The sequence below is a fragment of the Colletotrichum aenigma genome (genome assembly GCF_013390185.1).
Source record: "Colletotrichum aenigma strain Cg56 chromosome Unknown KSG_Cg56_contig08, whole genome shotgun sequence".
Lineage (NCBI taxonomy): Eukaryota > Fungi > Ascomycota > Sordariomycetes > Glomerellales > Glomerellaceae > Colletotrichum > Colletotrichum aenigma.
The window spans coordinates 3,064,668-3,091,304 of record NW_023500914.1 but is presented as its reverse complement, the minus strand read 5'-3'; the positions used below and the strand labels follow the sequence as shown (position 1 = coordinate 3,091,304).

Below are 26,637 nucleotides of genomic sequence, written 5' to 3'. Positions count from 1 at the left end.
CAATCATACAAATATCTCACCTAATTTTATCATCACTTCGCTAGTAGTAAACATGTCTGGTACAGCACCGAACAACCCTGCGCCTGGTAGCCACGCCAGCGACCGCGGAGTCGAGCAAACGCCTCTGGATGCAAACCAGCACGGCCAAGCGCAGTAAGCGACATTCCAACCAGCTCTTGAAATTTTCTTTGCAGAATAGAAATTGATTGTTGTTTGAAAGTTTCGGCCGTTATCGCATTGCGGGCTGACACGTCACAGAAACATCATCGACGAGACCAAGGATACCCATGGTTCGGCGGTTGACCGCAATATCGGCGAGAGCATCGACGCCGCAAACGCGAAATCGGGGTTGTCGTCGCGGGTGGATGAGATCCTGAACAAATCTTCGTCGTCGTCGTCGTCGTCGCCTGCTGCGGGCAGCGGGACAGCTGGCGCGGAGCGCAAAGCCAAGTCGGCGACCGAGCAGGGATTCCGGGTTGGCGAGGAGGCGGATCTGCATCATCTGGCTCGCAGTAAGCAGCCATGAGGCATGAGGTTCGGGGATGGTTGACGTTGTAAGAGATCATGTGGCGAGGTGATTTGATGCACTGATCGGCGAAGAAGTAGGGGTTGTGCTCGGAAACCGAACTCATACCTCCGGAATGGCTTGTTTTGATAAAGTACACTGGAAACGGATACCTGCATGTGTATCGTTGAATGATAGAATGGAAAGAAGGTGCAATACTACAGTCAGCCTACGAAAAAATGAGGCTTGGCGCTGGGCCTGAATGAAGATGTGACCGAGGTCATGCTGTTTTCTGTCTTTTGGACGATGAACCGGAGGGAGCATCACCAAACCCAAATGAGAACATTCTATAAAGCAGGTCAGGTATATGCAATCAAATTGAGTATGCTGATGTACATGAGTCGTATGTACAGGATATGCTATCTTCATTCTTTCTTCATTAAGGCGTCTTCGGTCTTCAACCCGCGACATGATCCAAAAAATTGTTCGCCTCTGGGAGAGTGTACTCCTCTTCCAATGAAGATCACCAGGTGCACCGATCCAGGTTGTTTCCGGGTAGGCGCCTTTATCGGGGGAACTCGGGAGGACGGCACTGCTTGATCTTACCTCGCGGGCCTGCTGAGGAGAGGCTCTTGGTCGTCGCCCTCGTGCTCCACGTGCTTGTCCTTCTTCGCAAAGGGCCAGTACCCCTTCTCGTTGCAGATCATGGCGAAGAAGCCCGTGGCGACGGCAACCCAGTACAGGTTGTAGGAGACGACGGAGCCGACCGTGGCGGAGTTTTGCCAGCCGAGGACGGCGTTGAAGATTCCCCAGAAGCCGCCGCCGTTGAGGTCGGGGTTGCAGCACTGTGATGCGTTAGTATGTTGATTCGGGAGGAGGCTGTGAGGGACCATCTTACGTTTACGTGCCAAACACTCCTGCGAATGTCGTAGGAGCCAGGCCCGGAGCCCAGCTCTGCGGCGTCACCGCCGACAATCTTGTTCCACTCGTTCTGCTCAAAGTGCCAGACACCCTTGGAGAAGAGGCCAGCAGCAATGAGGTACAAGAAGCAGGTCGAAACGATGAGGAAGAGCTGAATGGGTGCGGTTTTGGAGCCCCTGAATGGGGAGTCAGCACGGGCATCATAATGGCTAGAGTTGTGACGAGGCAAACTCACTTGTAGATGAAGTAACCAACAAAGGCACCGAGAGCGAGTCCGAGGACCGAGGAAAGAGCAATGGCGCCGGCGGGAATGCTCACACCAACACCGACAATGAACAAGACACCCTCGAAGCCCTCTCGCAGGACCGTGATGAAAGGCAGCAGGAACAGGGCGTACTTCTCGCCGAGATACTTGAGACGCTCACCCCAGGGGCCAGAGTGACTCTCGGTAGCGTTAAGAGCCTTGGACAGCTTCGCACGCCACTTGTCCTGGAGCTTCGTCACACGGAGGAGCACGGCGCCCATGGCGGTGATGATGAGGGAGGCGCCGAGGGAGAAGACGCCCTCCCAGATGCTCTCGGCGGCGGCGAACTGCTCCGCGCCGAGGCTGTGGATTCCGCTGATGATGGCAACGGCGATGAGAACGCACGTCAGCAGGCCAGCGACGGTGCCGAACCAGACCTGTGCAGGTCAGCGTTGGAGGTTCTGGTGAACAAGATGGGACGAACTCACCTGCTGCACCATCTTTTGATAGAGCACGGGGTCATCTTGAGTTGCCAAAGTGCGCTTGATGAAGGCGAGCAGGACCGAGACGATGATGGCGGTCTCAAGGGACTCGCGGAAGGTGATGAAGAAGACTGAGGGGGTCAGCGACTATGTCTGAATGAGAGTCGTCTCATCAAGCTTACTGGGCAGTGAAAATAGGTCCTCCATCTTGTGTGTTGATTTGAGATGTTCTACGGGTGAGGCTGAAGATTGCAGATGGTGGGTGACTGGTGGCGACTGGGGCGAATGGTCTGTGGTGCTAGGCGCGCGAGCGGCTGAGCGTCAGCTGAGAGAGTTCGGGCGGCTGGAACTTAAGGGGCTCTGGCTGCGCTGTTGGTCCTGGGCAGGCTTGACTCGACGAGGGAGGGGAGTGTCTACGGCGCAAGAGAGTCTGGAAGCATCGCAGACGACAGGCTTCTCGGCTGCGGTATATCGAAAGAAGAGAGAGGCTCGACGAGGAATGATGGATGCGACAGTCACCACAGCAGAGCACAGCACAGGGCAGAGCGGAGATGCAGATGGACGAGATGCTGCGACAGCGGCCGGGGCGGCTCTTTTCGAAATGCGTGTGGTGACCAGGGTGGAAGGATGCCGAAGGATACAGGGCTCTCTCACTGTGAAATTTCACGCTGGAACAATCCCGTCCCAACCAGCGTGAAGGATTGTCGGCCAGTGTCTGTCGCGTGACGGGCGACGGGCGCGGAGACCGAAAGGTTTTTCCTCGCTTTTTCGAGGACCGGGGTGTCCAGCGATGTCGGCTAGCGCACAAGACGGAGCGAATCGGCAGTACTGTGCAGCATAAGGTACCTTAGGTGTTGTGCTGCTGGCAGGTCGATGACAGGTTCGTCCCGGCGGAAGGGGTGGGCTGGCTGCTGCGTGTTTGATTTTCAGGCGGCGGCGGATCAGATAAACCCCACCGGGGTGGGCCTTTTTCGCTTTTCTTGAGGGGGGCTTTCCCTTATCAGATCCAGGCCGCCAAGACGCATGCAATTTTCCATCAGGCGACCCTTTTTCACGTGTGTCTCGCTTGCGACTTCCCCCCCTTCCCTTCAGGTCCCTCTATCCGTAAAGCAGCCACACTGGAAGAAGAAGGCCATGTTCTCCGTGCTCGGCCCGGTTCGATGAAGCCTTTGCGGAACGACGACGTTTTGAAATAGCGATACCAACACTCTGGTCGACGACGACGTCTGGCCCGGTGAGACAGCGACCGACACAAGGGAGACGCACACAGAGAGAGTCTGGCAACTGAAAGCTTGTGTTAAGTCTTGAGTCATAGACTTGGTAACTTCGCCCACCACCGAGCGAGAGCGAGCACAGCACATCGCAACCCCAATTTGACTCTCATGGCCGCCATGGCCTTTTCATCGCCAAGTTCGCCCCTCATGGCTCGTCTCACAGCCTTGATGCTATTCGCGACGCCAGCCCTGGCAAAAACCATCAACCTCGACTGGAACATCACATGGGTGACCTCCAACCCCGACGGCCAGTTCGACAAGCCCACCATCGGCGTTAACGGACAATGGCCGCTGCCACTCATCGAGGCCACAAAAGGCGACAGGCTCGTTCTCAACGTCAACAACCAGCTCGGTGTTGAGAGCACCAGTCTTCATTTCCACGGTCTGTTCCAAGATGGCACAAACTACATGGACGGCGCTGTCGGCGTGACCCAGTGCGCCATTCCTCCAGGAAAGTCTCTTACATATGATTTCAAGGTGAGAGGCCTCAACTCATACACTCACACAGCCATTGCATGAGGCTCACACATCTTCTCAGTTTGATCAATCAGGCACATACTGGTACCACGCCCACAACGATGGCCAGTACCCCGAGGGTCTGCGTGGCCCCGTTGTCATCCACGATCCCGAGGGTCCCTACGAGGGAAAGTATGATGAGGAACTCGTCATCACTCTGTCAGATTGGTATCACCAGTCGACGAGATATCTCATCAAGGAGCTCATCAGCGTCGAGAACCCCACCGGCGCCGAGCCCGTTCCCAACTCGGCTCTCATGAACGACACACAGAACCTACAGGTCAAGGTCCAGCCCGGCAAGACCTACCTCATTCGCCTGGTCAACGTCGGTGCCTTTGCATCCCAGTACATCTGGTTCGAGGGCCATCAGATACGTGTTGTTGAGGTTGACGGCGTCTGGACCGAGGAGGCCGATGCCAATATGCTCTACATCACCCCGGCGCAGCGCTACAGCGTCCTTCTCACCACCAAGAAGGATGCATCGCAAAACTTCGCCATCGTCGGCTCAATGGACGAGGAGTTGTTCGATGTCATTCCCGACGACCAGAACTCCAACGTCACTGGCTGGCTCGTCTACGACGAGAAGAAGCCCCTGCCTGAGCCCGCGACCGTAGATGATTTTGAGGCCGCCTTTGATGATTTCGATTTGGTGCCCGTCGACCATCGAGAGCTCTACGACAAGGTCGATTACTCCTTCAGCTTCACCGTCAAGATGGACAATCTGGTTGATGGCGCTAACTAGTATGTATCCCGTTGAATGCTGTGACAGGCCAATGACCAATGTGCAACAGCGCCTTCTTCAACGACAAGACCTACGTCGCCCCCAAGGTCCCGTCCTTGTACACCGCCCTCACCGTCGGGGAGAAGAACGCCCTGGACCCCCGCGTCTACGGTACCTACACCAACACGCAGGTCCTCAAGCACAACGAGGTGATCGAGATCGTCCTCAACAACGAGGACGACGGCAAGCACCCCTTCCACCTCCACGGCCACCAGTTCCAAGTCGTCCACCGCTCCGACGAGGACGCCGGCGCGTACGCCAACGACAGCAGCATCAGCTTCCCAAAGTACCCGATGCGCCGAGACACCCTCGTCGTCGAGGGCAACGGCAACTTTGTGATCCGCTTCAAGGCTAACAACCCGGGCGTGTGGCTCTTCCACTGCCATATCGAGTGGCACATGGACCAGGGTCTTGTCGCCACCATCATCGAGGCGCCCGAGGCGCTCCAGGGGCAGAAGATCCCTGAGGGACACCTGGAGGCGTGTCGTGCGGGTGGAGTTCCCACCAAGGGCAACGCCGCAGGCAATACCAAGAACGTCTTCGACCTGAAGGGTGAGAACAAGCCCGCCGGGCCCCTGCCTGAAGGATTCACGGCCAAGGGCTATGTTGCCATGTTTTTCAGCGTTATCGCCGCCTTCCTGGGCCTGGCCGTCATTTCATGGTGAGTTTTACGAATTAGTCTCCTTTTCCATCATTGAAGCTTTTATGCTAAGTCTTGCTAGGTATGGTTCCATGGAGTCTGATCAGGAGAGCGCTGTCGAAGAAGACGAGACAACTCCCCTGGCCAGAGGCAGAGATGAGTGAGACGCATATAGAGGATCTTTACAAACATCATACCCAAGCAATGTGATTTAAGTTACCATAGCATCTAACAGCAATCGGTCAAATTTGAACAGAGATTCACCTGCCATTTGCTATCTGATGCTATGACCAAGACTGTGGGCCATGCTAGTCATCTCGGTCTCCGAGGCATGGCCCTCGGTTTCTCGGAGCACAGTGTCAACCCCGTCCGGGAGCACTTCCGTCTGCCGACTGTCTGTCAACCACTGAGAACACAGCGCTTATGTACGATGGCTTGAGGAAGGTGGCAGTCCGGTTATTGGAATACATCGAGGTGGCACACTGATCAGTGATGCGTCGCTGGAAGCAACGAGCACATTTGGACTTGGGCGAGCACAAATAAACATAAACCATAAACTCATTGCTAAACTAAGAACTGGATATCATCTCGTCGCACATAAACACATCGTCCAACCAAAAGTCCATAAATCATGACATCCAACCCAACCACCCACCCCTTGCGTCCCCCATCAACAACAGTCCTAAGTACCTGAAGCTATGCCACACTCCTTACCTCATCGTCTTGCTCATCGGATGTTGTTAAGCTGGACGCTGTTCTGCGAAGTCGAGTCCTTGGCCGCGTTCCAGTGCTCCGAGTTCCTCGCGTTGTCCTCCATGCGCGCAAGACGGGAGTTGCGCTTCTTCTGCTGGCTGCGGCGGTAGAAGAACAGCGCGGCGCCGAGGAGCAGACCGACGCCCGCGACAGCGCCAATCACGATACCGGCGATGGCGCCGCCGGAAAGCTTCTTGCTGCCGGAAGACGAAGAGCCGGAGCCGCTGTTGGAGGCGGAGTTGGTGGACGAGGCGGACGGGGAGGCGGTGGCCTTGAGGTCGTCCTCGCCGGGCTCGGTGGCGTTGAAGCAGGGGATGCGGGTGTTGAAGTTGGCGAGCTCGACGTAGGTGATGTCGGCGCAGGCGTAGAAGGTCTGGTTGTGCGGGGCGTCCCAGTCGGCCTTGTAGATGATCTGGAGGGTGGCGTTGCTGCCGGCGGTGACGGAGCTGGGCGGGTTGGCGATGTTGACGCAGGTGTGGCCGGGGTTCAGGTCGGCGACGCTCTGGTTCTCGATGAGAGTTTCAAAGTCGCTGTTAGAGGTAGGATCTGGGGGACCAATAAGTATGTTGTTGTCGCAGAATACGGTCACACAGGTTGGTTGTACAAGAAGTGTCAAAATCTGGGTTAGGGGGTTAGGGTTAACATACCGTTCTTGTAGGAAATGGAGATCTTGGTGTTGTAGTAATCATCCTGGGCAACAAGGGCAACCTGTCCGTTAACTGGCAGAGTTTATGTCAGATATGAGCAGTTGAGATTGAAGTCATCGCAACTCACCAAGAGGGAACTCGGTTCTGTTCTCAACGCCAGACTTGGAGCCGCAAGGGGCCTGGTTGTCCATATCGCCGCTCCATACTCTGTCGGCGGGCCACATGAAGGCAGCAGGGCTACGAGACAAAGTCAGTCAACGTCACTATCACCGCTGTTCCTCGACGTCCGACTCACCCCATGTCATCATCCATGACATTGTCCTGGGCGTAGGCGACAGACGCCAGCCCGAGGGCCAAGAAGGTCTTCAGCGAGGAATGCATTTCGAAAACGTCGATGAAAGCGATTGCAAGTCGGATACCCGGCAGAACCCCAAGAGATGCAAAGCCACAACTTCAGACCAAGGGACTGGACTGGGATCGGGGAGATGAGCGATGGAAATTAAGAATTAAGGGGTGTGCATCCTTGGGAACACGAACCGGATGGCGGCAATGCGTTCAAGTTATACTACTGCTGCAAGTGCCTACCCAGTTTACCCAGTTTACCTTTCTGATGTACGGAGACTGCCTCTTCGAGGGCCGCATGTGTGTGTGTGTGTGTGTACATGTTCCCGCCCCGCGCACGCCAACCTCGATCCAACCACCTCCGCTTTGCACATGTGCAGAATAGACAACGCTCAAAAAGCAATGAGGGAAAAACTCGAACCGTCCGTCCACACACACACACACACACACACACACACACACACAACGAACAGAAGTGCGGCCCAGAACGTGGGTTCCTCTGGCCAAGTCCGCCGAATCTCGTTGGGTGATGCATGGTCTGGGTGGTGGTGCAGGTGGCGACAAGTTCTTGGAAAGTCTTGGAAATGTACCGTTAGGTTCACAGGATGACAAGACCCAGCAAAATCCGAAGGGACCTTTGGAGGAGCGGTTCGGCAGCATCGCAGAGGAGAACTGGGGACAGGCACCGGCGGCAAATACGAAGTTCTCGGCCGCCGAAGGGGCCGGCTGGTTCAATCTAACGTCTCTCTCTCTCTCCTCTCTGTTTATTTGTCCAGTCTTTTCTGCAACAGACTGGTGGGCAAAGGGCCAGCATCGGATAAGCGTCACTTGGCAAAAAGGCAACGGGTTGCAGAGTAGCGTGGGAGTCGTGGAGAAGCGACAGGGTTCCGGGTTGTGAGTCTTGACTCTTGAGTGGTGAGATGCGCAACATTCGAAGAGGGGAACGAGGGATAAAAAATACAATTAAATAAAAACAATTTTCAGAGTGCAGTTTATCAGATCGCTCCGTCCAATCAAGTGCTGCCATGCGGCCCGCCGTGCCTCTTGGCGGCAGCGCCAATATCGCCCAAACAGGGAACGTCCGTCCTCTTCGCCGATGGCTTTTCCACTGATGTGATTGATAAGATTAGATGCATCACAAGGTCGAGATCCTGTGTGTGTCCAGTGCCCGGTGCTCCGCTCCATTTAATCGTACCTTAAACCCTTTCTCCACCGACAAGGGAGGCTGGTGTCTCCTCCTCCTCCTCCTCCCAGCCAGCCAGCCATTCAGTCAGGACTCAGTCCGACCTCGCCCACAAAAGAGCCAGGGGGGAAGGGTAGTTTAACACATCCCGCCAAACGAAGCGAGAAAAAGTGCCCCCCTCACGCCACGGACAGTCATCGTCCATCAGATAATCGCTGCGGCCATGGGCGACCCCTGGTTCTGGGCCGAGAGCTGGGTCCGACGATATCGGTGAATCCAGACGCATTCACCGGAAAGAAGAGCCCTTTTCGGGAAGGCGAGAAGCATCCTTACCGGCCAACCGAGTGTTTTCAGCACTTGGCATCAGGTCACCGTTTCCCGACAGGTCGACAAGGAGGGCGAAGTGGAGGATGAGAGGGGCGGCGGCGGCGGCACAGGAACATGATGTGAGTTTGTTGTTGCTACCTTGCCTACTGCAAGCTGCAACTGCGCGCGCGAGAGAGCGGAGCGGATCATGGATCATCAGTCTAGCAACAAACCACTACCAACCAGCCTTCTTCCTCCTCTTCACTCGTCTGCTTCTCTTGCATAGCACACTACCCAAGACTTTAGTCATGTCCTCGCCATCGCCAGCTGGTTAAGGTAGCAGCCGTACCATGTAAGTACACTTAGAGTTGCGTTGGTTCGGCGGGTACCTGTGCCACGGCCCCTCTCCTCCTCTCCGACATGGATCTCGTTCTTGATTTTCCATCGTTGGTACGAGCTTTTCGGCATCCCGCACGAGATTGCACTCCCAAGCGCGCCGGGGCCAGTCATGTCGGGTCGGCGATCCGGGGCAAATCCGAGCACGCCAGATCCCAACTTGCTCACCTTGCTCACGCCGGATTGCCCTTCGTCTTTTGGCAAATCCACATGCGCGCGAGTTAGTTCGTCCCCCTGTCTCCGCGAGCTGGATGATGGAGCTGAGCCAAGACTGCGAAGCTGGGACTTCCCATGACGGATACACACACACGAACCCGGCTCGCAGTCTAGACTGACGCGTGGTTTCTGGGAATACGAAAAGCCAAGGGCATTATGCATATAATAGGCTCTTCCCAACCGTCTCTTAGTCCGGCTTGTCTCCTCTTCCTCCTCACGCTCGTTCTTAATTAGCTGATTGGCATTTCCAAGACAATTCCTCTTCCAGTCCTCAAAGCATCTTCCTCGGCATCCTCAACCTTTAGCCTTACAAGCTTTCTAATAGCCTTCAAGATGCGTTCATTCGTTACCTGCACCGTTCTGGCCTCCGTCGCCTCCCTGGCTTCCGCCTCCATCCAGGCTCGCTGGGAGTACCCTGAGGCCGTTCCCGCTATCATGCGCCGTCAGGACCCTGGTACTCCCGCCTACGCCTGCCACGAGAACTGCGGTAAGAACATGTCACCATTGGGGCCTCAATTGAGGCACAATGGCAACTATATCACGAGATTTGGCGTCTAACACCACCTGACATAGGTCTTCTCATCACCCTCGGCCGTACCGACGGCTTCTGCGACAACGCCGAGTGGAACACCCGCTACGACGCCTGCATGGCCTGCGCCAACAACTTCGGCATCTGGATCTACTACCGCAACGGCGTGACCACCGCCGCCGAGAAGTGCGGCCTGTCTCCCACTCCCAGCCCCTCCGGCGCCGCCGCCACCACTGCCGCTGCCACCAGCGCCGCCCCTGCTCCGTCTACTGCCGCCGAGCCCGCCCCTACCACCGCTGCCGCCTCTTCCTCCGCCGCCGCCCCTCCCGCTGAGGAGTCCTCTTCCGCTCCTGCTGCCACCTCTGCCGCCGCTCCCGCCACCACCCTGACCACCGCCGCCAGCTCTGCCGCCTCCTCCGGCGCCGCCACCCCCTCCGCCTCTGGCACCGGTGCCGCCGGTACCTCCACCGCCACCGCTACCCGCGTCACCTCCATCGGTACCTCCGTCGTCATTGTATGTGCCGCCTGGGCCTGGTCTCTGCTGTGATGGGAATCTGTGTTAACGTGGTGTCTCTCTGCCTTTTAGCCCTCCGGAACTGCCACCCCCAGCAGCCCCGTCTTCGCCGGCGCTTCCAAGAACACCGGCGTCCTCGGTGCCGTCGGTGTCGTCGGCCTGGTCCTTGCTGCTCTCTAAGCGAGAGCGCTGTCGTGACGATGATTTGTACATACGCGATGAATTTGGAAAACCACACCAAGAAGCATTAGCTTGCTTCACCTTAATTTTCACTGGAGATCTGGGCCACGTTTCAATGTGTGTATGATAGCGAGCTTGTTATTACACGATTGGAGATAGTATATCAAAACCTAATGAGTCTCCCGTCATGTGCTGGTTCTGTGTCTTCGTGAAATTGTTCTTGATGATTTAGAGTAAACCTGCCTAGTGCCTGCTTATAGAGAATGATGTTAGGATGAATAGTAGTATTTCTGACTGGCTGGTGACCCATAGACCGCGTTCCTGAGCGGACTTTCAAAAAGGTCGCGAATCTGATCGAGGCTGTAGCCAGCGTTGATGGCAAGTTGAAGCATAATGCGAGCCTGGTCAGCGCCGACATAACTTGAGTAAATACTACGACAACAATTAGTCAGCGGTCAAGCGAATGTGATGAGGCTCTTTGCGGGAGGAAGAAATGGAAGGTTGACTTACAGAGCCCCGGGAATAGGACTGGGCACGCCGGAGCCGGTAACCGGGCGGGCGACGGCAACGGTGGGGATCCCTTGCTCAAAGAGATTGGCAGCCGCAGCTCTGGCGCTAGGACTGACGGAAGCCGCTCCGGGCCCCAGGATCACCAAACCCCTGTTCAAAGATTAGCATCGGCGGTGGAGGGGGTTCTGCAAAAAGTGATCGGCTTACTTTGCCCCGTTTTGGACAGCGGCGTACATCAACGAGGCATCGAAGCCCTCTGGGACGTTGTCAGTGCGGAACGATCATGCTGCGTTTTTTTCTCGGGGAGTGCATACGGTGGCCGTAGACAATAATGACAGCAGGCAGCTCGGTTGTGTTGCTGACGTCAAAATAGGGACGGCCGGTGGGGTATGCCGCGTCGAAGAAGTAGTATGGCTGTCCGGCGAGGAAGGCACCGAGGTTTCCTTGCTCTAGAGCGTGGAAGGTGTCGGGAGTGTTGGCGTTGACCTTGGTTGAGTAGTAGATTGACGTGATTCTAGATAGGTCAGATGTTGACATCTTCATGAACGCTTCTGAACTTCTTACCTGTCATTGAAAGCAACAAGTCCACCGCGGTTTCGCGAAGCAGGTGAGGCGGCGGCGGCGACAGCCTGGTAAAAGTTGGAACGTCCATCAGGAGAGATGTATGTATCAGGACGCATAGCGCCGGTCGCCACAAACGGCTTGGAGCAGTTGAAAGTCAAGTCGACCCCAAAAGCCTTCACTCGCGTCAGTCTTCTGATTCTTTGCCCATTCCAAATCATCAACCCACTGTCTCCTCTAATGTGTTCGTCCCGTGGAACATGATGGCACCAGCGATCTCGCTGCCCTTGGAACAGAGCTGTTTGTTGGCATACTGGCTGATGTTCAAGTACAGCGAAGAATTAAGGCCCGCGCTTCCGCCTGATGCTGGGAACCTCACAATCGCAAGCTGGGCGACGTCGAGGACCTCGGTGATATTGCCAATTAGATCCTCCGGGGTGGGAGGATTGCCCGAGCCGTAGGCGATGTTATCAAGACGACTGTAATTTGAGGCTGACAGGATGGTTCCACCGGCGCTGTAAATTCTGCATGTCGTTGTCAGTGAAGAGGAAGCCATATCAAAGCCTTCGCTGTACTCACACGACCTTGGGTAACGATGAATTGGTCGAGATCCATTCCAGGTCCCAATCATTTTGAGTCATATCTGCACGAGAGATAGGAGAGGCGCACGAAACAACGGCCAATGATAAGAAAGCCCAAAAGTGCCGAACAAACATCATGATGGTATATGATGATATCTTGGCATAGGAAGTGATGTTTGTGCACGACTGCGAAAGCGTCTTCGGTACCGTGTCACAGACCACACTTCGTCTTTATTTGAATGTCACAAGTCGGACAATCATGTGGCATTCTTCACGAATAATGATAGCCGTGACTACAAGCTTGATAGAGGATCCTCTCCGCATGTAACGAAGCATACGTCGGCCATCGAGCCGCAGTGCAGCTCGTAAGCCTGAATTCCTTCACAGCGAGACTGGATAAGGACCCCACCTCGTTATCTCGGCCAGCACCGCCGACGGCCAGGTTGGCGGTGTACCATTGCCTGTAGACCGAAGCTTGGCATTACGAATGCGTTGTTTTTGTCTTCGAAGCTTCTGGGCCATATTAGTGTGACAACGTCACTTTGCTTCAAAGTCACTGCAGGAAATAAAGTCTTATCACGTAAAATCCGCTATCAGTATCCGTATCCTTGCGAAATCATCAGCCGGCTGCAGAATGGTTAACTCACGTTGGTATCGGGTGCTGTCCGGATGGTGCGAGGATGCGCGGGGTAGCTGGGTCTCCGGGTGGCTGGTATCTGTGGGGGTTAATGACGTTGATCCAGTGGTCGGCTGGGATACATCGCGACCCTGCCCTCCGCCATCCCTCGTTGCCCCCAGTCATTTTGGTCGAGAAACTTGGTCACATAGACAGGCAAAAGGGCAAAAATTAGATCAATCAATAGTCGATATAGTAAAAACGTCTGACGATGTAGGGCTCTCCTGATAATACATGTTCAGCCGCAGGAGGTCTTCAAAAATGATCGGTTGATTCCTCTCCAAAATCTACCTACGCGTAATAGTTGAATAGTGAGATATAGGTTCTAAGTGAAAAAGTGCTCCACCAGCAGAGGTCTGATGAGGATGGGCAATGCCCTTTCTATATACATGTAGAGCCCCTGCTCCTAACACTAACCATTCTGGGGCGACCCTGTTCAACAGCAATCGCCAGAAACTAGGGTATGCCGTCGAAGACATGTGCACCAGAACTGCATCCAGTGGCAGTGAAGTACCATCCCCACGAACGCTCAAGTGTTACCATCGGCTTAGTCTTATTGCGGCTTTTCAGCAAGTAAACCAGCGTCCAGGACATGTTCACGCCGCCCACGATAGCTTCCAAAGCAGCCGTTGCCTCTTGCACGACTTCCGGGTCTTGACATCTGACCAGTGCAAAGCCTATGGGGCGGATGATGGAGTTCTCAAGCCCAATCGTGGCGGGGCCGTTGAGGGGTTTCTCCCGCGCGAGCTGCATCATACTGCGGATGAGATCCAGGTAAAGCGGCTTCACCGCCGGCAGCATGTTCGCGTGTGTCTTGTGGCGGGCGTGCAGCTCTGAGATGGTCTCGAGATACATGGTCTCAAGAATCATCGCCCGCGACCACCGGGAGCCATGGGTGATCCTGTGTTCTTTGGCGTGTTGCAAAAGCGGCGTAAAAGCGGTGCGCCACGAGTGAAGGAAGTCGTCGCATTCGTTGTACGCAGCAGCCTTCGTAGCCTCGCTGACTCGTCGGACCCCGTCCCCGGAAACCTTGAGAGGGTGGAGCGAATGGGCCATCATGTGTTGCACAAAGTTCCACCAGGTGAAAGCTTGCTGAGTGCTGTTGAAGCGGTCGGGAATTTTGCTCATGCTGAGCCGGTGTCGACACCCATGAGGAAACCGTCGTGCTGGGCACAGTATTTTGACATAACCCGCCTTGCTTAATGATTCGATCCAGGGGGATGTATCGTGACGCTCTAGAGAATCGAACATGGCCTTGTCCATATCAGAAAGTCTAAGCTCCTCAAGGGGAAGACCCTGCTCCTCGATCAACAAATCAACGTATTGGTACATCATGGCAACGGCGTGGTTGTGGTGTTTGGCCGCGTTGACTGTGCTGCCAGCCATAAATTCGAAAGTCGTGAAAAGCATCGACGCCAGAATGGCGCTGGGCAAGGTGGTCTTCGAGGACTTCAGTCGGTATATTGCGCGGACCCCGCGACCATAATGCTCCAAGGCCGCCTGGTACTCCTCACTGATGTAATCTTCCAGGGTCATCGACTGGAAGGACCTCCCGAGCGCACCCACAGCGCAACAGATTTGACGGACACCACCAGTCTCCGCTGCGCTTTGGGCGAACTTGGGGGTCATGATTGAAGCATCATCGATGAGGAGCGTGTCTCCCGACTCGACACTGAAGGCAAATGACTGGAAAGCCTCCCAGTCCTTCTGCTGGCCAAATAGCATTGTTTCATAGCCAGGGATCTTGAATAAACGGGTATCGGTAGTGGAGAAATTGTGGCTACGGGAGACAATCCGTGCCTGTTTCGTTGGCAGCAGAGTGCGGGACGTTGAGTCTAGGTAGCCAGGACACTCGCGTCCGGACTTGACACATTTCATGCAGAATGGCCTAGCCTGATCGCACTTGACGTGGCGCCGCCTGGGCCGGTGTATGAGTACAAGGGATTTCGTAGGATGGAGACCCCAGGGGAATGGGGAGAATGGGGTCTCGCAAGTGACATATCCATACATACCTGCATTCTCGACATCCGGTACGGCTTTTCGGGGCGCTGGCTCGACTCAGCTTCGGGCGATTGGCAACCGAGAACGCCATGATTTGACCATTTTTCGGGGGCCTATTGGTTTCCTCTCAAGTCAGCGTGGAACTGCAAGCACCATGCAGCTCATTTATCCCGACTGAGACAGACTTGTGCCACCATCGGACCAGTCTGCATGTGAACCAAGACGCCGGGACCGATCCTTCCCAGTTCGGACCGTCCCTTAGCATTGACACATCACAGCGCTCGACTCTACCTGCACCAACCCGTACGTACCGTTCATCTGGGCCAGTAGGGCTCCGCGATTGGGTTCTGGACGAGCTTCCGCTGTCGCTACCCTTCGTAGATGCGGAACTCGCTTCCATTCTGTCAAGATACAATACACTGAATTAGGCGCTAGTACGACACGAGATGCCCCAAAGACAAACGTAAACGAGTAGCATGCGAATACGAGAGGAAGAAGGAATGCAGCCGAAAAGCTCCAACGAGTGTGGTGGTCTGAGAGCTGGAATTGGCATATCAAGAAGGAATCAAGCTTCGTCAAATGCCCCTGAAATGACCCTCTCGCCAACAGGCAACAGAGAATTAGAGACGGAGGATCCCGAGGACTAGGGAGCTCGGCGATCAAGGGTTATGATCCTTCCAAGTTCCGACCAATCATAGCTCTAGAACTCTTCAATCTACAGATTTGAGCAGCCAATAAGAAGGTCGGACAAACGCGCTCCCTTTTTGGGAACCCATGTCCGTCACGTAATTTATCACTAAATGTGGTCCCGGCATGCGACATATGTGATCAAGCCCATGCGTCCCGATAATTGATATCAAGAGAGCGTTGGCATGCAACTGTTTTTTGGCGAATCACAATGCCGTCAGTCTTCCTTGAGATTCCACGAGAGACGCCGGAGGAGCCGGTCCGCATAAATGGGTCTGCTCTTCCGCCTTCGGTCTTAACACCGGTATGTGTGACCCGCTTGATCCGTCCGCGATCTCACCCAGTGCATTTCATTGACAGTATGATGTCAGAGGCGCCCTGCCCGTACTTCCTCTCCCATTGACGATAAGCAAGTCTCGCGAATCATCGCAAATATCGCCTGAATAGAGTCTTGTCAGAGCATCAAGAGCTTTAGGTTGTGGCTCACAGTCAAACCATAGATGACATATGCATATTTACCCAAAAAAACGAACAGCTAAAATTGTAGAGTTTGACTAACAATTTATAGTCATTGAGGCGTATAATGTTCAAGCCGCTGGCTTTGCAGTTGAACTCACTTTACCAGCGATCTATCTATTGAACCTGCCCCTCGTCATTGCGTATTTGCGTCTTCACGAATCACGATTAATTTTCACGAGAGGCTGTTCTCCTAAACGTTGCGGCAATAGCTGATGTTATGGTTTTCAATCTTGCATTGAGGACATGTTAGTTGCGATTGAGGTTACACCACCAAATTCGTCAGCACTTTGAATTGACTACAATTTCGGTTGGGCAATGTCTTCCGTCTGTGTACGCAACTGTTGATGTACTGTCAATAAATTGTGAGACTTTTGGGCGAAAATAACCAGGTTGGTCTTCAATTGCAGCATGAAAGCATTCAGTACTAATTGCCTTTTTCCTCCAAAAATGGAAGTGAACTCTGCATTCCGCGCCCTATGTTTGACATGTTTTCTGGGGCCAAACAAGCAGTATGAAAAGGGCGCCATACTTCCGGTACCCCGTGCCGCTTAGCAAATATATTTGAGTCACTTTTCAAAGCCCGAACCGCCGCTTCGGAGGCATGTGACGCACTTGCCATTCACTCATTCATAGCGTCGCGTTAGGCGAAGACTACGATCTTTAAACCATCATCAACTTGCGGTGTCATCTCGTCAGCACTGTCATACTGATCGGATACATGTAGCAACAAAGTCACTGCTCAATCCCCGAATTTAGATGACATTTTGATAACCGCAAGACGGCCGACATTGCGCTCACCAGTTCATTGGGAATGACACATGTAGACCGTGAAGCGAGTTGACCAAATGAAGGACGCATGAAATAAATACATTCAATCAATTGGCACGCTCAATTCTTTGAGGTAGAAGCGTTGGCCCGAGCAAGTGGGTAGAATCCGGGCTATTCCCGCCAAACTACCAAATAGGCCGGAAGCGCGTCGGCATCTGGTTGGTCCACCGTGCGGTACCGGCCCGAAACTGCAAAGTTCGCGTAAGAGATTCAAAAGCCGGGGGATCTTCTGAGATTAGTAACTCCGCGGGGTGCATCATAACTAGAGTATGACTATTTCTCTTGAACCCTTGTTTTCCTGCAACCTCGGTAAGCAGCGAGGAAAAAATACAACAAAGCCAACAAAACCGACGACATCGCCAAGGGCAATCGGCAGCTCCATTGCAACACTCCAGCAAACCGAATAAACTGCTTCAGACTTCCGTACAAGCGCCTCAAAAGTCACCGGTCGGAGCCCATCCTATGACGCCACCAACCACACTCCGTCGATGACAGCGCAGGAAGCCCAGTCCGGCAAGATGGACAGTACGGACAAGGAAACGAGATCAGACTCGTCGCGGAATGATGGCCTCGTGGGTGTTGAGGCGGCCGCAACAGAGAGTCGCGTCGGGCGCGTACTGAGTCGAATCGCGTCGGTTCCGACAACAGACCCTGGCCCTCCACCCGATGGAGGCTACTCTGCGTGGATGGCTGGTAAGAGCCAATGAAAACTGTTGAATTGAATGATGAAGGTCTCGTCTCTGACTTGCTTTTCAAATGTAGCTCTTGCCGCTCACTTTATATTCATGGACACATGGTAAGGGTCCGCCGCTGCTTCTGGTTTCCACAAAAACTGATGTTGTCATACTTGCAGGGGTTTTATCAACTCTTTCGGAGTCTTCCAGACATACTATGTTGAATTGCTGAAGCGGCCGCCTGCCGACGTCTCTTGGATTGGCTCTATTCAAGTCTTCCTGCTATTCTTCATTGGCGCCTTTTCAGGCCGATTCACGGACGCAGGCTACTTTCGCCCTCTGTTTCTCTGCGGATCATTCTTAATTCTTCTCGGCACCTTCGCAACCTCATGGTGCACCCAGTACTGGCAAATCCTTCTTTCTCACGGCGTTTGCGTTGGCATAGGGAACGGTCTGTCATTCTGCCCAACGCTGGCAGTACTGTCTACATACTTTGACAAGAGAAGAGCTGTGGCTATTGGTATCGCGGCTGTAGGCAGCGCCTCGGGAGGACTTGTCTTTCCAAGCACCGTTAGACAATTGCTTCCTTCGGCCGGATTTCCCTGGGCGATGCGCACGCTTGGCTTCATTCAGCTGGCAACCCTGACGATTGGGTTCGTCTTTTTGAAGCCCCGGCTGCCGCCACGCAAAAAGGCCCAGTTGGTAGACCTCAGGGCCTTCCAAGAGTTGGAATATTCCTTCTACGCTGCCGGTGGCTTTTTCGTAAGTCGGACCCAAAGAAACGTTATTTTGAGTTTTAACTCTACTGACTGGACATTATTAATAGTCGTTCATGGGGGTATACTTCGCCTTTTACTACGCCGCCTCGTATAGTCGAGACGAACTCGGCTTCTCATACCCGAACTCGCTCAACCTACTTCTGATTCTGAACGGGATTGGTTTCATCGGACGTCTAGTTCCAAATTGGTTCGCCGATAAGGTGGGAACTATCACCGTGTTTACACCCATGGCCTTTCTCTCTGGCGTATTGACATATTGCTGGATTGCCGTCAAGACGCCAACCGGCCTTTACATTTGGACCGTCGTATTCGGTTTCGTGGGCAACGCCGTCCAGGCTCTCTTCCCGGCCGGCGTCAGTGCTCTTACAACCGACCCAAGCAAGCAGGGGACGCGCATCGGAATGATATTTACAATTGTCAGCTTCGCCGTGCTGAGCGGACCTCCTATCGCGGGCGCCATCATCACCGCATGCGGCGGGAGATACTACGGCGCTCAGGCCTTTGCAGGCAGCTGTCTCATGATCGGAACCTTCTTCTTAGCGCTGGCACGAGTAGTTAAGACCAAGAAGAAAGGCGAAGGGTGGTTCGCGAAGATTTAGCGAAGTGTCAGTGTTGCGGAAACGTTGCGGAAAAATACATAGCCAGGGGGGCTCGGTGATTTTGTAACTATAAATCGTGTATATACTATGTTGGAGACCAATGACTCGCATGTATTCGAAATCCGCGTCTTGTCGCATTGAAGCGGGAGCGCAATATGATATAATATATCGTCACTATCGATCGGCGTTTGCGCACTAGCACCTTCAGCTCTGCGTCATTTCATGCTAGTGTTCAATTCAGCTCACACGACACATCTTCATACCTTCAAAGAGTTCCTTTCAAGGGCGATGAACAAGATAGGCAGAGTCTCTTCTCTTCGAGGTCTTTCAAAAACAGTTCTTAGGTTATCGATTGGCAACGTACGACTTGCAACTGCCGAAGCTCAACCCCCTGGTGGACCTCGGAAGCGGGCAGACAATTCTGACTCGCTACGGGTCCACCACCAAACCTGCAGCGGCAGCCTCCTAGTCAGGAACAAACTCGGACAACGTGAATCAATGGCGTCAAGAATCAAATATGGATTATGGTCCACGTGCTGTATGCTTACTACCTACTTAGCATGGCAATTGTGGAGAGAAATGCCCTAGCTTGATTTTGTCATTGCTTACAGTGATGGCCCAAGACGGAGAATGTGGTCGCTTTTAAAAACCCGCGTATGGGGCCCATGTGGCGATACCAAATTTAACTTTGATATGGATAGCCAAAACAGATTAAGGCTCCCCCATCCAGCCCTTCATGATTGGCACAGCTACGTCTTGGCTTCCGAGTTGCCACAACTAGACTAGGTCTCATGCAAGTTGCAACGTCGTTCGGACCAACTTCTGCGCCTTAGGGACCCAGTAAACAACATTTGAACCAAGTCCCCAACCCATCTACATGGAACGGGAAACTTGGCTAAAATGGATCGTGACAGCACACTGACCAATGTAAAAGTGACGATAGTATCGCAGGGCTGGGTAAAGAGGCCCTAAGCGAGCACAACTATCCTTGAAATGGTTCCGCTGGGAGACCCGACGAGATCAGCGGCAGCCTGCCGGCTGTGAGTTGTCTTCCCGGCAAGTCAATTCGACATAAAGCTCTTGTGGCCGGCTGCACTCCCGAGGATTATTGATCAGAGGAAGTCAGTCTTGGCTTTTGTCAGTTCATCCGAAAAAGCGACCCTGACATCATGGCAGTCCTCCGCCAATGCCTGTGGCTTCTTGTGGCGGCTCAAGCCACTGCCACGGCTGCTGCCACGAGCTCTTACAACTTTACGCAAGATGCCATCGACAAGGGCGAGGCCATGACCCAACTTAGCGCCGATGCGCTTCGGGCGGCAAAGGCCTTGAATACAGCTTCGGGTCTCAACACAACCTGCACACCCGATAAGGTTCAGGTTAGGAAAGAATGGTAAGGCACATCCAGCATTATTCGTCTTTGCCCCTTCACGTCTAACACTTGAGTCACAGGAGAACTCTTCCTGCGGAAGAGCGCAAGTCTTTCGTTGCCGCAGTCCAGTGCCTTCAATCTTCTCCAACCTTGCTCGATGCTGTTCAGATGCCCGCGGCCAAGTCCCTCTTCGACGACTTCGTTTTGATTCATATGAACCAGACTGGTAGGATACACGCCACGGTATGTACCCCATTAGATGCCTAGCCAAGGGCCCAAGATGTTCAGTCTCGGAACTAAGTACGTGAAACGTTAGGCAAACTTTCTGACTTGGCATCGTTATTTCACTTGGATCTACGAGCAGAAGCTCCGCTCTGTTTGTGGCTACCAAGGTAAGTGACGCGGCCAACTTTCGTCTCAAATATCAAGAGGTCTCACCAACCACGGCAGGAACCTTCCCGTACTGGGATTGGAGTCTCGACGTCGAAGACCCGGCCAAGTCCCCCGTATTCGACGGCTCTGAGACCTCCATGGGAGGCAACGGTGCTTTCATCCCCCACGAGGGGCTGCAGCTTGTGCAACCCGTCTCCAACACCACCATCAAGCTCGAGCCCGGCTCCGGTGGCGGCTGTGTCGAGTCCGGCCCGTTCGCGAACATGACGGTCCACGTAGGTCCCGTCTCGATGCCGGTGTACGGCTCTTCGACGAACAGAACCGCAGCCGCGAAACCCACGGACGACAACCCCCGCTGCCTCAAGCGCGACCTCAACAAGCACATTGCCCAGCGGTACACCTCTTTCCGCAACGTGACTAGTCTTATCTTGGAAAACGACAACGTCGAGTGGTTCCAGGCCGTTTTCCAGGGTGACGATCGCTACGTTTCTGGAGTCGAGCTCGGCGCTCACGGAGGTGGCCATTACACCATCGGTGGTAAGTTCTCAGCCTCTGGTCTTTTAGAAGATGAAAGTATTGGAATCGCAATTTGCGCCGGGTCTTGTGGGTGATCGGAGCCGGTGGGCGGGGGCAGTCGGGGGTCCATCTGCCTTGATCACCACGGCGGCTCGGCCTATGATCCCTCGTATTTACGCACTTGTTGCCAATTTCAGCCTCTTGACACGATCTGTGGGACTTACACTGACACTTGTGACTTTCAGGTGATCCTGGCTCGGACCCCTTCATCTCACCTGGCGAGCCGGTCTTCTTCCTGCACCACGCTCAGGTTGACCGCGTCTACTGGATCTGGCAGATGCTTGATTTTGCAAACCGACAGGTATGTTTTTGGATGCTTCTTTGTTTCGCCCAGACTTCCGCGGGATGCGTCTGTGGACAAATTTAGACTGACCATGTTTTCGTTTGAAGGAGGTTTTTGGCACCGAAACGTTGCAGAACAACCCGCCAAGCCGAAACGTCACGGTGGAGGACACTGTCGATATTTCACCCCTTGGTGGGCCGCTCGTCATGAAGGATCTGATGAGCACCGTCGGAGGATCCCCCTTCTGCTACGTCTACGAATGATTTTCATTCTAGACCAATGGCTTAATCGATGATTCCCAATTTTCGTTTCAACCCGTATTTACTAAGACAGAGGCTGTACATAGACACTAAAGCTGACCAAGGCTAGTCCTTCGCATTTAATCAAGATACCCTCTCAAGTTGGCGATAACTCTGGCTCATTCGTTAGTGGTGCAATAGTAGATTCAGATCTGCCCGATGGATAGATCCGACGGGCGGCGTGCAGGCAAGTCGCGCCCTAGAAGGTGAGGCGCACATGCATGTGTCACCTTTGACTCCGATCTGCCCGCATGGCATGATCTGATGCCATCCGAAGGTGGCTGCATGATGAGCTTAGCCAGGCTCTACTTGTCAATTTGAAACTCTTGGCCAGGGGTGGTTCGTCTAATAAGAGGGCCGCAGCACAAAAGAGACAACTCGTGACGAGCGCAGTCGCTGGGGACCTGGGGGGAAGAGTTAGGACGAAACTCTATTCGGCGGGAATCCATGTTTTCAGAGGGAAAATGCGGCAGTAAATCACCAACCCGGCTTAACGAGAATCATATGCCAGGGGTCCTGGCCTTGGTTCCTAATTAGGTTTGTGGCCTGGAACAGAACCTCACGACAGATGGCATCAAACCCGTCTGAAACCCCCGCAGCCCCCAAAAATGAAGCCCAGACTCTCCGGTGAGCGCGCCGTTCGGGGCGCGGTGAGTAAGAGATCGAGTCAAGAATAATCCGGTCTTTTTACGCCGTTGTGAGTCCGTGTTCGAGGTATGTCAGTATAACAGATGGCATGGCGCTGCAACTTCAACTTTCAGACGATGTCGAGCGAGCCTCTCGTTATGTTGGCATGATTTCCGGGTCTTTTCTTATTATCACTTTTTAGTCGGTCACTTCCGCAATAATGTTTTCCTTAACCCAAGCCTTCCTTTCTATTCTCTCGGCCGGAATCATCGGTCAGGTCCAGGCGGTTGATCCGCTCGTCGACCTTGGCTATACTAAACTTCAGGGCGTCGCTGAGCCAAGTGGCGCGACTCGATGGTTGGGCGTTCGTTTTGCGGCACCGCCGACTGGTCAACTGCGATTCGCCGCGCCCGTCGACCCTCCCGCTACAACCGACGTTCAAGATGCTTCTCAGGTAACATTCGCTAGTTCCCTCTCGGCATCTGCCCACTCACACAGTCCTTGTCTAGTTTCGCCCGATATGTCTCGCTCGAAGCGCGTCAGACTTCACCATGAAGCCCAACAAGCGGTTCACCACCGATGAGGACTGCTTGTACGTCAACATCTTCGCGCCATCCAATGCGACTCCCGATTCGAAGCTGCCGGTCATGTACTTCATCCAAGGTGGAGGTTTCCAGTCGCTCTCGAACGCCAACTTCAACGGCAGTGACCTGGCCAGGTTTGGAAACATGCTGGTGGTCCAGGTCAACTACCGTGTTGGGCCCTATGGTTTCTTGCAGAGCAAGGAGGTTCAGGCTGGCGCGAGCATGAACAACGGGTTGAAGGACCAGATCCAGGGTTTGAAATGGCTCAAACAGCATGCTGCTGCGGTAGGTTTCTCTACAGCTGACTGGGGTCGCATTAAAAGCTAACATGAAACCAGTTCGGAGGAAACCCCGACCAGATGGTAGCTGTTGGAGACTCGGCCGGCGCAACCTCTGTCGCCTTGCTTCTCGCTGCGTTCGGTGACAACGACCCCGGCTTGATCAAGGGCGCCATCATGGAATCCGTCAGTGTGGCCACTGTTCGCACCCTTGAGCAGGGCCAAGAGCAGTACAACTGCCTGACTAATGCTACCGGCTGCGACAAGCAACCCGACTCTCTTGCCTGTCTCCGTGGCCTTGATGCAAAGGCGTTGCAGACGGAGAACTGCCAGTTCAACCCTAACCTCGACGGCGATCTCGTCAAAGCACCAACTTTGCAGCGCTTTGCCGAGGGCAAGTACCTCAAAGTCCCGACCATCGCCGGAACGTGTACCGATGAGGGAACCAAGAACGTCCCGCAGAGCACGGACACTATCGAGGATGCTCTCAAGACGATCAACAACCAGGCGACTCAGTCACTGAGCAATGCATCTCTGACAGTGCTTAAGCAGACGTACCTCGATGTGCAACAGCCCGTCTTCCCCAAGTCTGGAAAGCTGTGGCGTCAACTTGCCACGGCACACGGTGACTTCAGAGCTCACTGCATTACCAAGATCTTCCAAGATGCTCAAGCCCGCGACGGTGTGAAGACATTCAACTACCGCTATGGCCCGATTGATGATGAACAGGAGGCTCTGGGATTCGGTGCATACCACACCGTCGAGTTGAACGGCGTCTTCGGTCCTAACAACACCGACGGTGCCCCTCCGAAGAGCTACTCGACCACCAACGCGCCTATCGTGCCATTGACTCAGGCTTACTGGGCCAGTTTCGTCAAAACGCTCGACCCCAACGCCGCCAAAATCCAGGCAGGCATGCCTGAGTGGCAGGCGTGGACGGCCGACGGGAGGCAAAGACTTCTGTTCCAGAACAACACTGGCACTATGGAGGGCATGCCTACTGCCCAACAAGACAACTGCGCCATGCTCGCACCTATGATCCCCTTCATCGAGACCCCGGCGACGGATGCCCAGAAGGCGACTGTGGAGCTGAAGAAGGTCAACTCACAAGCCGCACCTCCAGCCGCACCTCCCGCACCCCCGAAGGCCGCTTTCATAACCGACGTTGCTCGTATGATGGCTGAAGCCGATAATGAAGAGCACAAGAAGAACAACGGTACAGCTAAGGGCGGCAAGAAGGGCGAGGGTAAGGGCAAAGGTGAAGGAGGCGCAGCCATGGGCAATGGAACCGAACCCAGCGGAGGAAAAGGTGGTAAGGAAGGCAAGGGCAAAGGAAAGGGTGAAGGAGGCGCTGCGAAGGGTAATGGTACCGAGCCTAGTGGAGGAGGGAAGGGTGGTAAAGGAGGACAAGGGAAGGGCGAAGGCGGTGCGGCCAGGGGCAACAGCACCGAGCCCGGTGGTGGAAAGGGTAAAGGAGGAAAGGGCGGCAAAGGCAGAGGAAACAGCACCGAGCCCCGTGGAGGAAAAGGAAAAGGAAACGGCACTGCTGGTGGTGGCGGCAGGAGAGGAAACTCGACCGCGCCCCCAACAGTCGTCCCTCCTGGAAAGAGCTCTGCTACGGAGAACTTCCATGGGCTCTCTTGGATGTGGTCATCCATTGCCCTTGTGTGCCTGGGCCAATTCCTTTTGGCTTGAAGATAGATACTTTCGGCCGTTATTTGTAGTATATGAGACCTGCGGAGCATGGATGAGACCACGGGCTTGCCCGCATTGATGATCAACTTGTATTCAATATCTTTCACCGACCTTCAGTGCCTCATGCTACCTTTTTATTTGCCGACTGTTTTCCACCGTACATCAAAGCTTTGTGTATATTTTCAAGCCTCTCTATACCCCATGTGCTCATCCGACTCTCATAATCTTGGCTTCAACTCCATTGCCGTAGTCTCGATGGCACTCTTGGTTTTGTTCTCAGTCTGTTTGATCTGGGTAACGAGCCAACGTTCTATAGCCGATACCAATCCCTCGACCTGCTGAATGGTATTTCCTCCATGGATGCAGATCCTCACTCTCTCGCTTCCTGCTGGAACTGTGGGTGCGACGATGGGCCGGACCATGAAGCCCCGCTGCTGGCAGTGCAGTGCCAGACCTCTGGGGTTGGACGTGAATAGCGGTATGATTGGTGATTTTGGCTTCTCTGAAGAAAGATATAGAAGACCTGCTTCTGGTTGATACTGGCTGCAAAGCTCTTGGAGAAGCTGATGTGTGCGGTCAATGAGTGACCACAAATGGCGGAGTAGGGGCTCAGAGCGGCCGTCCATGATAAAGTTGTAAGCCGTTTGTATGCTGGCGAGTGCTGTGAATGGCATGGCCGTGGTGTAGATGAGACTGCGGGCGTAGTTGATCAAATATGATCTTGTAATCTGAGAGCAGAGAACGATGGCTGAAACAGTCAGTCAATGGATCTAAAGAAGAGAGTGAAACGGATGTAACTTACCTCCGGCGCAACTCATCGCCTTGCCGAATGTGTGAACTCGTCCCCAAACCCGATCCTCCAAGCCTAAGTCACAGACAAGTCCGCGGCCCCTATCACCCAATATGCCCGTTGAGTGGGCCTCGTCGACGATGATCAGGCCGTTCCCGTGCGGAAGCTGTCTTTCAACACACTCTACTATTTCTTTCAAAGGCGCCACGTCTCCATCCATGCTGTAGATACCCTCCACGGCGATGAAGACGTTCTTTGTGCCCTCTCTTACAGCCTTGCCTTCTTCACCGCGAGTCAATTCAGACAGAACCTCGCTCAAGCTTCGACTCGGGCTTTGGCCTCTTGCTGTCTCGTCCCACAACCGGTCTCCATTTGTGTTCTCGATCGGATGAACCGTATTGTGGGCGAAGGCGATCTTCCTTCCAGCCCGACTCATCTTCATCCCATCGTGCACGCTGGCGTGAATCAACTCATCGTAGACGATGATGTCGCCGTGCTGAGGGACGCAACTAAAAAGCCCAACATTTGCATCAAACCCCGAGTTGAAGAGTAGCCCAGCCTGTCCACCATGAAAAGCCGCAATGTCTCTTTCGAGAGACTCTGCAAGCGATACATTGCCATCCAAGAGGCGTGATCCACCAGAGCCGAGGAGAGCCGGGGTGTTTCCGTCCTCAGCACCATCAATCGGATTGAGGTGGGCCTGGATCCGGGTGAGATACCCGCGCTGGACCTCCGGGTGGGTCGAGAGGGAAAGGTACGCGTTGGACGAGAAGTCGGCGCTGCCGGCCGGGACGAGGGTCAGGCGCCGGAGCTGGCTCTTGGCCTCCCGGCGAGCCAGGAGCGCCGCAAACACACTGTCCAAACGGTCGCTTGCCGGCATAATTGGGATGATATGGTTG

The 26,637-nt window shown here is 54.2% G+C and overlaps 11 protein-coding genes across 11 annotated transcripts; 6 read left to right on the top strand and 5 right to left on the bottom strand.

The window, feature by feature from the left end:
- Positions 1–52: 52 nt before the first annotated feature.
- Positions 53–526, top strand: CGCA056_v012320 (uncharacterized protein; the record flags this gene model as incomplete). The annotated part of the gene is made up of 2 exons (XM_037327564.1): positions 53–153; positions 259–526. The coding sequence occupies 2 exons, from the start codon at positions 53–55 to the stop codon at positions 524–526; spliced, it is 369 nt and encodes a 122-aa protein (XP_037173990.1).
- A 581-nt stretch (positions 527–1,107) lies between these two features.
- Positions 1,108–2,359, bottom strand: ftrA-1 (High affinity iron permease ftrA; the record flags this gene model as incomplete). The annotated part of the gene is made up of 5 exons (XM_037327563.1): positions 1,108–1,350; positions 1,404–1,602; positions 1,662–2,107; positions 2,159–2,283; positions 2,335–2,359. The coding sequence occupies 5 exons, from the start codon at positions 2,357–2,359 to the stop codon at positions 1,108–1,110; spliced, it is 1,038 nt and encodes a 345-aa protein (XP_037173668.1).
- A 1,184-nt stretch (positions 2,360–3,543) lies between these two features.
- Positions 3,544–5,527, top strand: fetC-1 (Iron transport multicopper oxidase fetC; the record flags this gene model as incomplete). Its single annotated transcript, XM_037327562.1, has 4 exons — positions 3,544–3,903; positions 3,965–4,683; positions 4,734–5,384; positions 5,446–5,527. The coding sequence occupies 4 exons, from the start codon at positions 3,544–3,546 to the stop codon at positions 5,525–5,527; spliced, it is 1,812 nt and encodes a 603-aa protein (XP_037173667.1).
- Positions 5,528–6,090: 563 nt separating this feature from the next.
- Positions 6,091–7,144, bottom strand: CGCA056_v012317 (uncharacterized protein; the record flags this gene model as incomplete). The annotated part of the gene is made up of 4 exons (XM_037327561.1): positions 6,091–6,662; positions 6,764–6,835; positions 6,891–7,000; positions 7,059–7,144. The coding sequence occupies 4 exons, from the start codon at positions 7,142–7,144 to the stop codon at positions 6,091–6,093; spliced, it is 840 nt and encodes a 279-aa protein (XP_037173666.1).
- Positions 7,145–9,539: 2,395 nt separating this feature from the next.
- On the top strand, positions 9,540–10,429 carry CGCA056_v012316 (uncharacterized protein; the record flags this gene model as incomplete). Its single annotated transcript, XM_037327560.1, has 3 exons — positions 9,540–9,693; positions 9,780–10,249; positions 10,322–10,429. 3 exons carry the CDS (start codon positions 9,540–9,542, stop codon positions 10,427–10,429), a joined length of 732 nt encoding a protein of 243 aa, XP_037173665.1.
- A 269-nt stretch (positions 10,430–10,698) lies between these two features.
- On the bottom strand, positions 10,699–12,141 carry CGCA056_v012315 (putative L-asparaginase 1; the record flags this gene model as incomplete). The annotated part of the gene is made up of 7 exons (XM_037327559.1): positions 10,699–10,861; positions 10,940–11,089; positions 11,147–11,195; positions 11,254–11,453; positions 11,504–11,676; positions 11,730–12,024; positions 12,080–12,141. 7 exons carry the CDS (start codon positions 12,139–12,141, stop codon positions 10,699–10,701), a joined length of 1,092 nt encoding a protein of 363 aa, XP_037173664.1.
- Positions 12,142–13,213: 1,072 nt separating this feature from the next.
- Positions 13,214–14,482, bottom strand: CGCA056_v012314 (uncharacterized protein; the record flags this gene model as incomplete). The annotated part of the gene is made up of 1 exon (XM_037327558.1): positions 13,214–14,482. One exon carries the CDS (start codon positions 14,480–14,482, stop codon positions 13,214–13,216), a length of 1,269 nt encoding a protein of 422 aa, XP_037173663.1.
- A 2,828-nt stretch (positions 14,483–17,310) lies between these two features.
- On the top strand, positions 17,311–18,844 carry apdF-4 (Aspyridones efflux protein apdF; the record flags this gene model as incomplete). Its single annotated transcript, XM_037327557.1, has 4 exons — positions 17,311–17,485; positions 17,555–17,588; positions 17,646–18,228; positions 18,293–18,844. 4 exons carry the CDS (start codon positions 17,311–17,313, stop codon positions 18,842–18,844), a joined length of 1,344 nt encoding a protein of 447 aa, XP_037173662.1.
- Positions 18,845–20,013: 1,169 nt separating this feature from the next.
- Positions 20,014–21,728, top strand: orsC-0 (Tyrosinase-like protein orsC; the record flags this gene model as incomplete). The annotated part of the gene is made up of 6 exons (XM_037327556.1): positions 20,014–20,234; positions 20,294–20,456; positions 20,530–20,605; positions 20,664–21,143; positions 21,368–21,483; positions 21,573–21,728. 6 exons carry the CDS (start codon positions 20,014–20,016, stop codon positions 21,726–21,728), a joined length of 1,212 nt encoding a protein of 403 aa, XP_037173661.1.
- Positions 21,729–22,611: 883 nt separating this feature from the next.
- pnbA-0 (Para-nitrobenzyl esterase) lies at positions 22,612–24,948 on the top strand (the record flags this gene model as incomplete). Its single annotated transcript, XM_037327555.1, has 3 exons — positions 22,612–22,845; positions 22,901–23,260; positions 23,314–24,948. The coding sequence occupies 3 exons, from the start codon at positions 22,612–22,614 to the stop codon at positions 24,946–24,948; spliced, it is 2,229 nt and encodes a 742-aa protein (XP_037173660.1).
- Positions 24,949–25,166: 218 nt separating this feature from the next.
- On the bottom strand, positions 25,167–26,618 carry bioF-0 (8-amino-7-oxononanoate synthase; the record flags this gene model as incomplete). Its single annotated transcript, XM_037327554.1, has 2 exons — positions 25,167–25,696; positions 25,751–26,618. The coding sequence occupies 2 exons, from the start codon at positions 26,616–26,618 to the stop codon at positions 25,167–25,169; spliced, it is 1,398 nt and encodes a 465-aa protein (XP_037173659.1).
- Between the last annotated feature and the right edge of the window lie 19 nt (positions 26,619–26,637).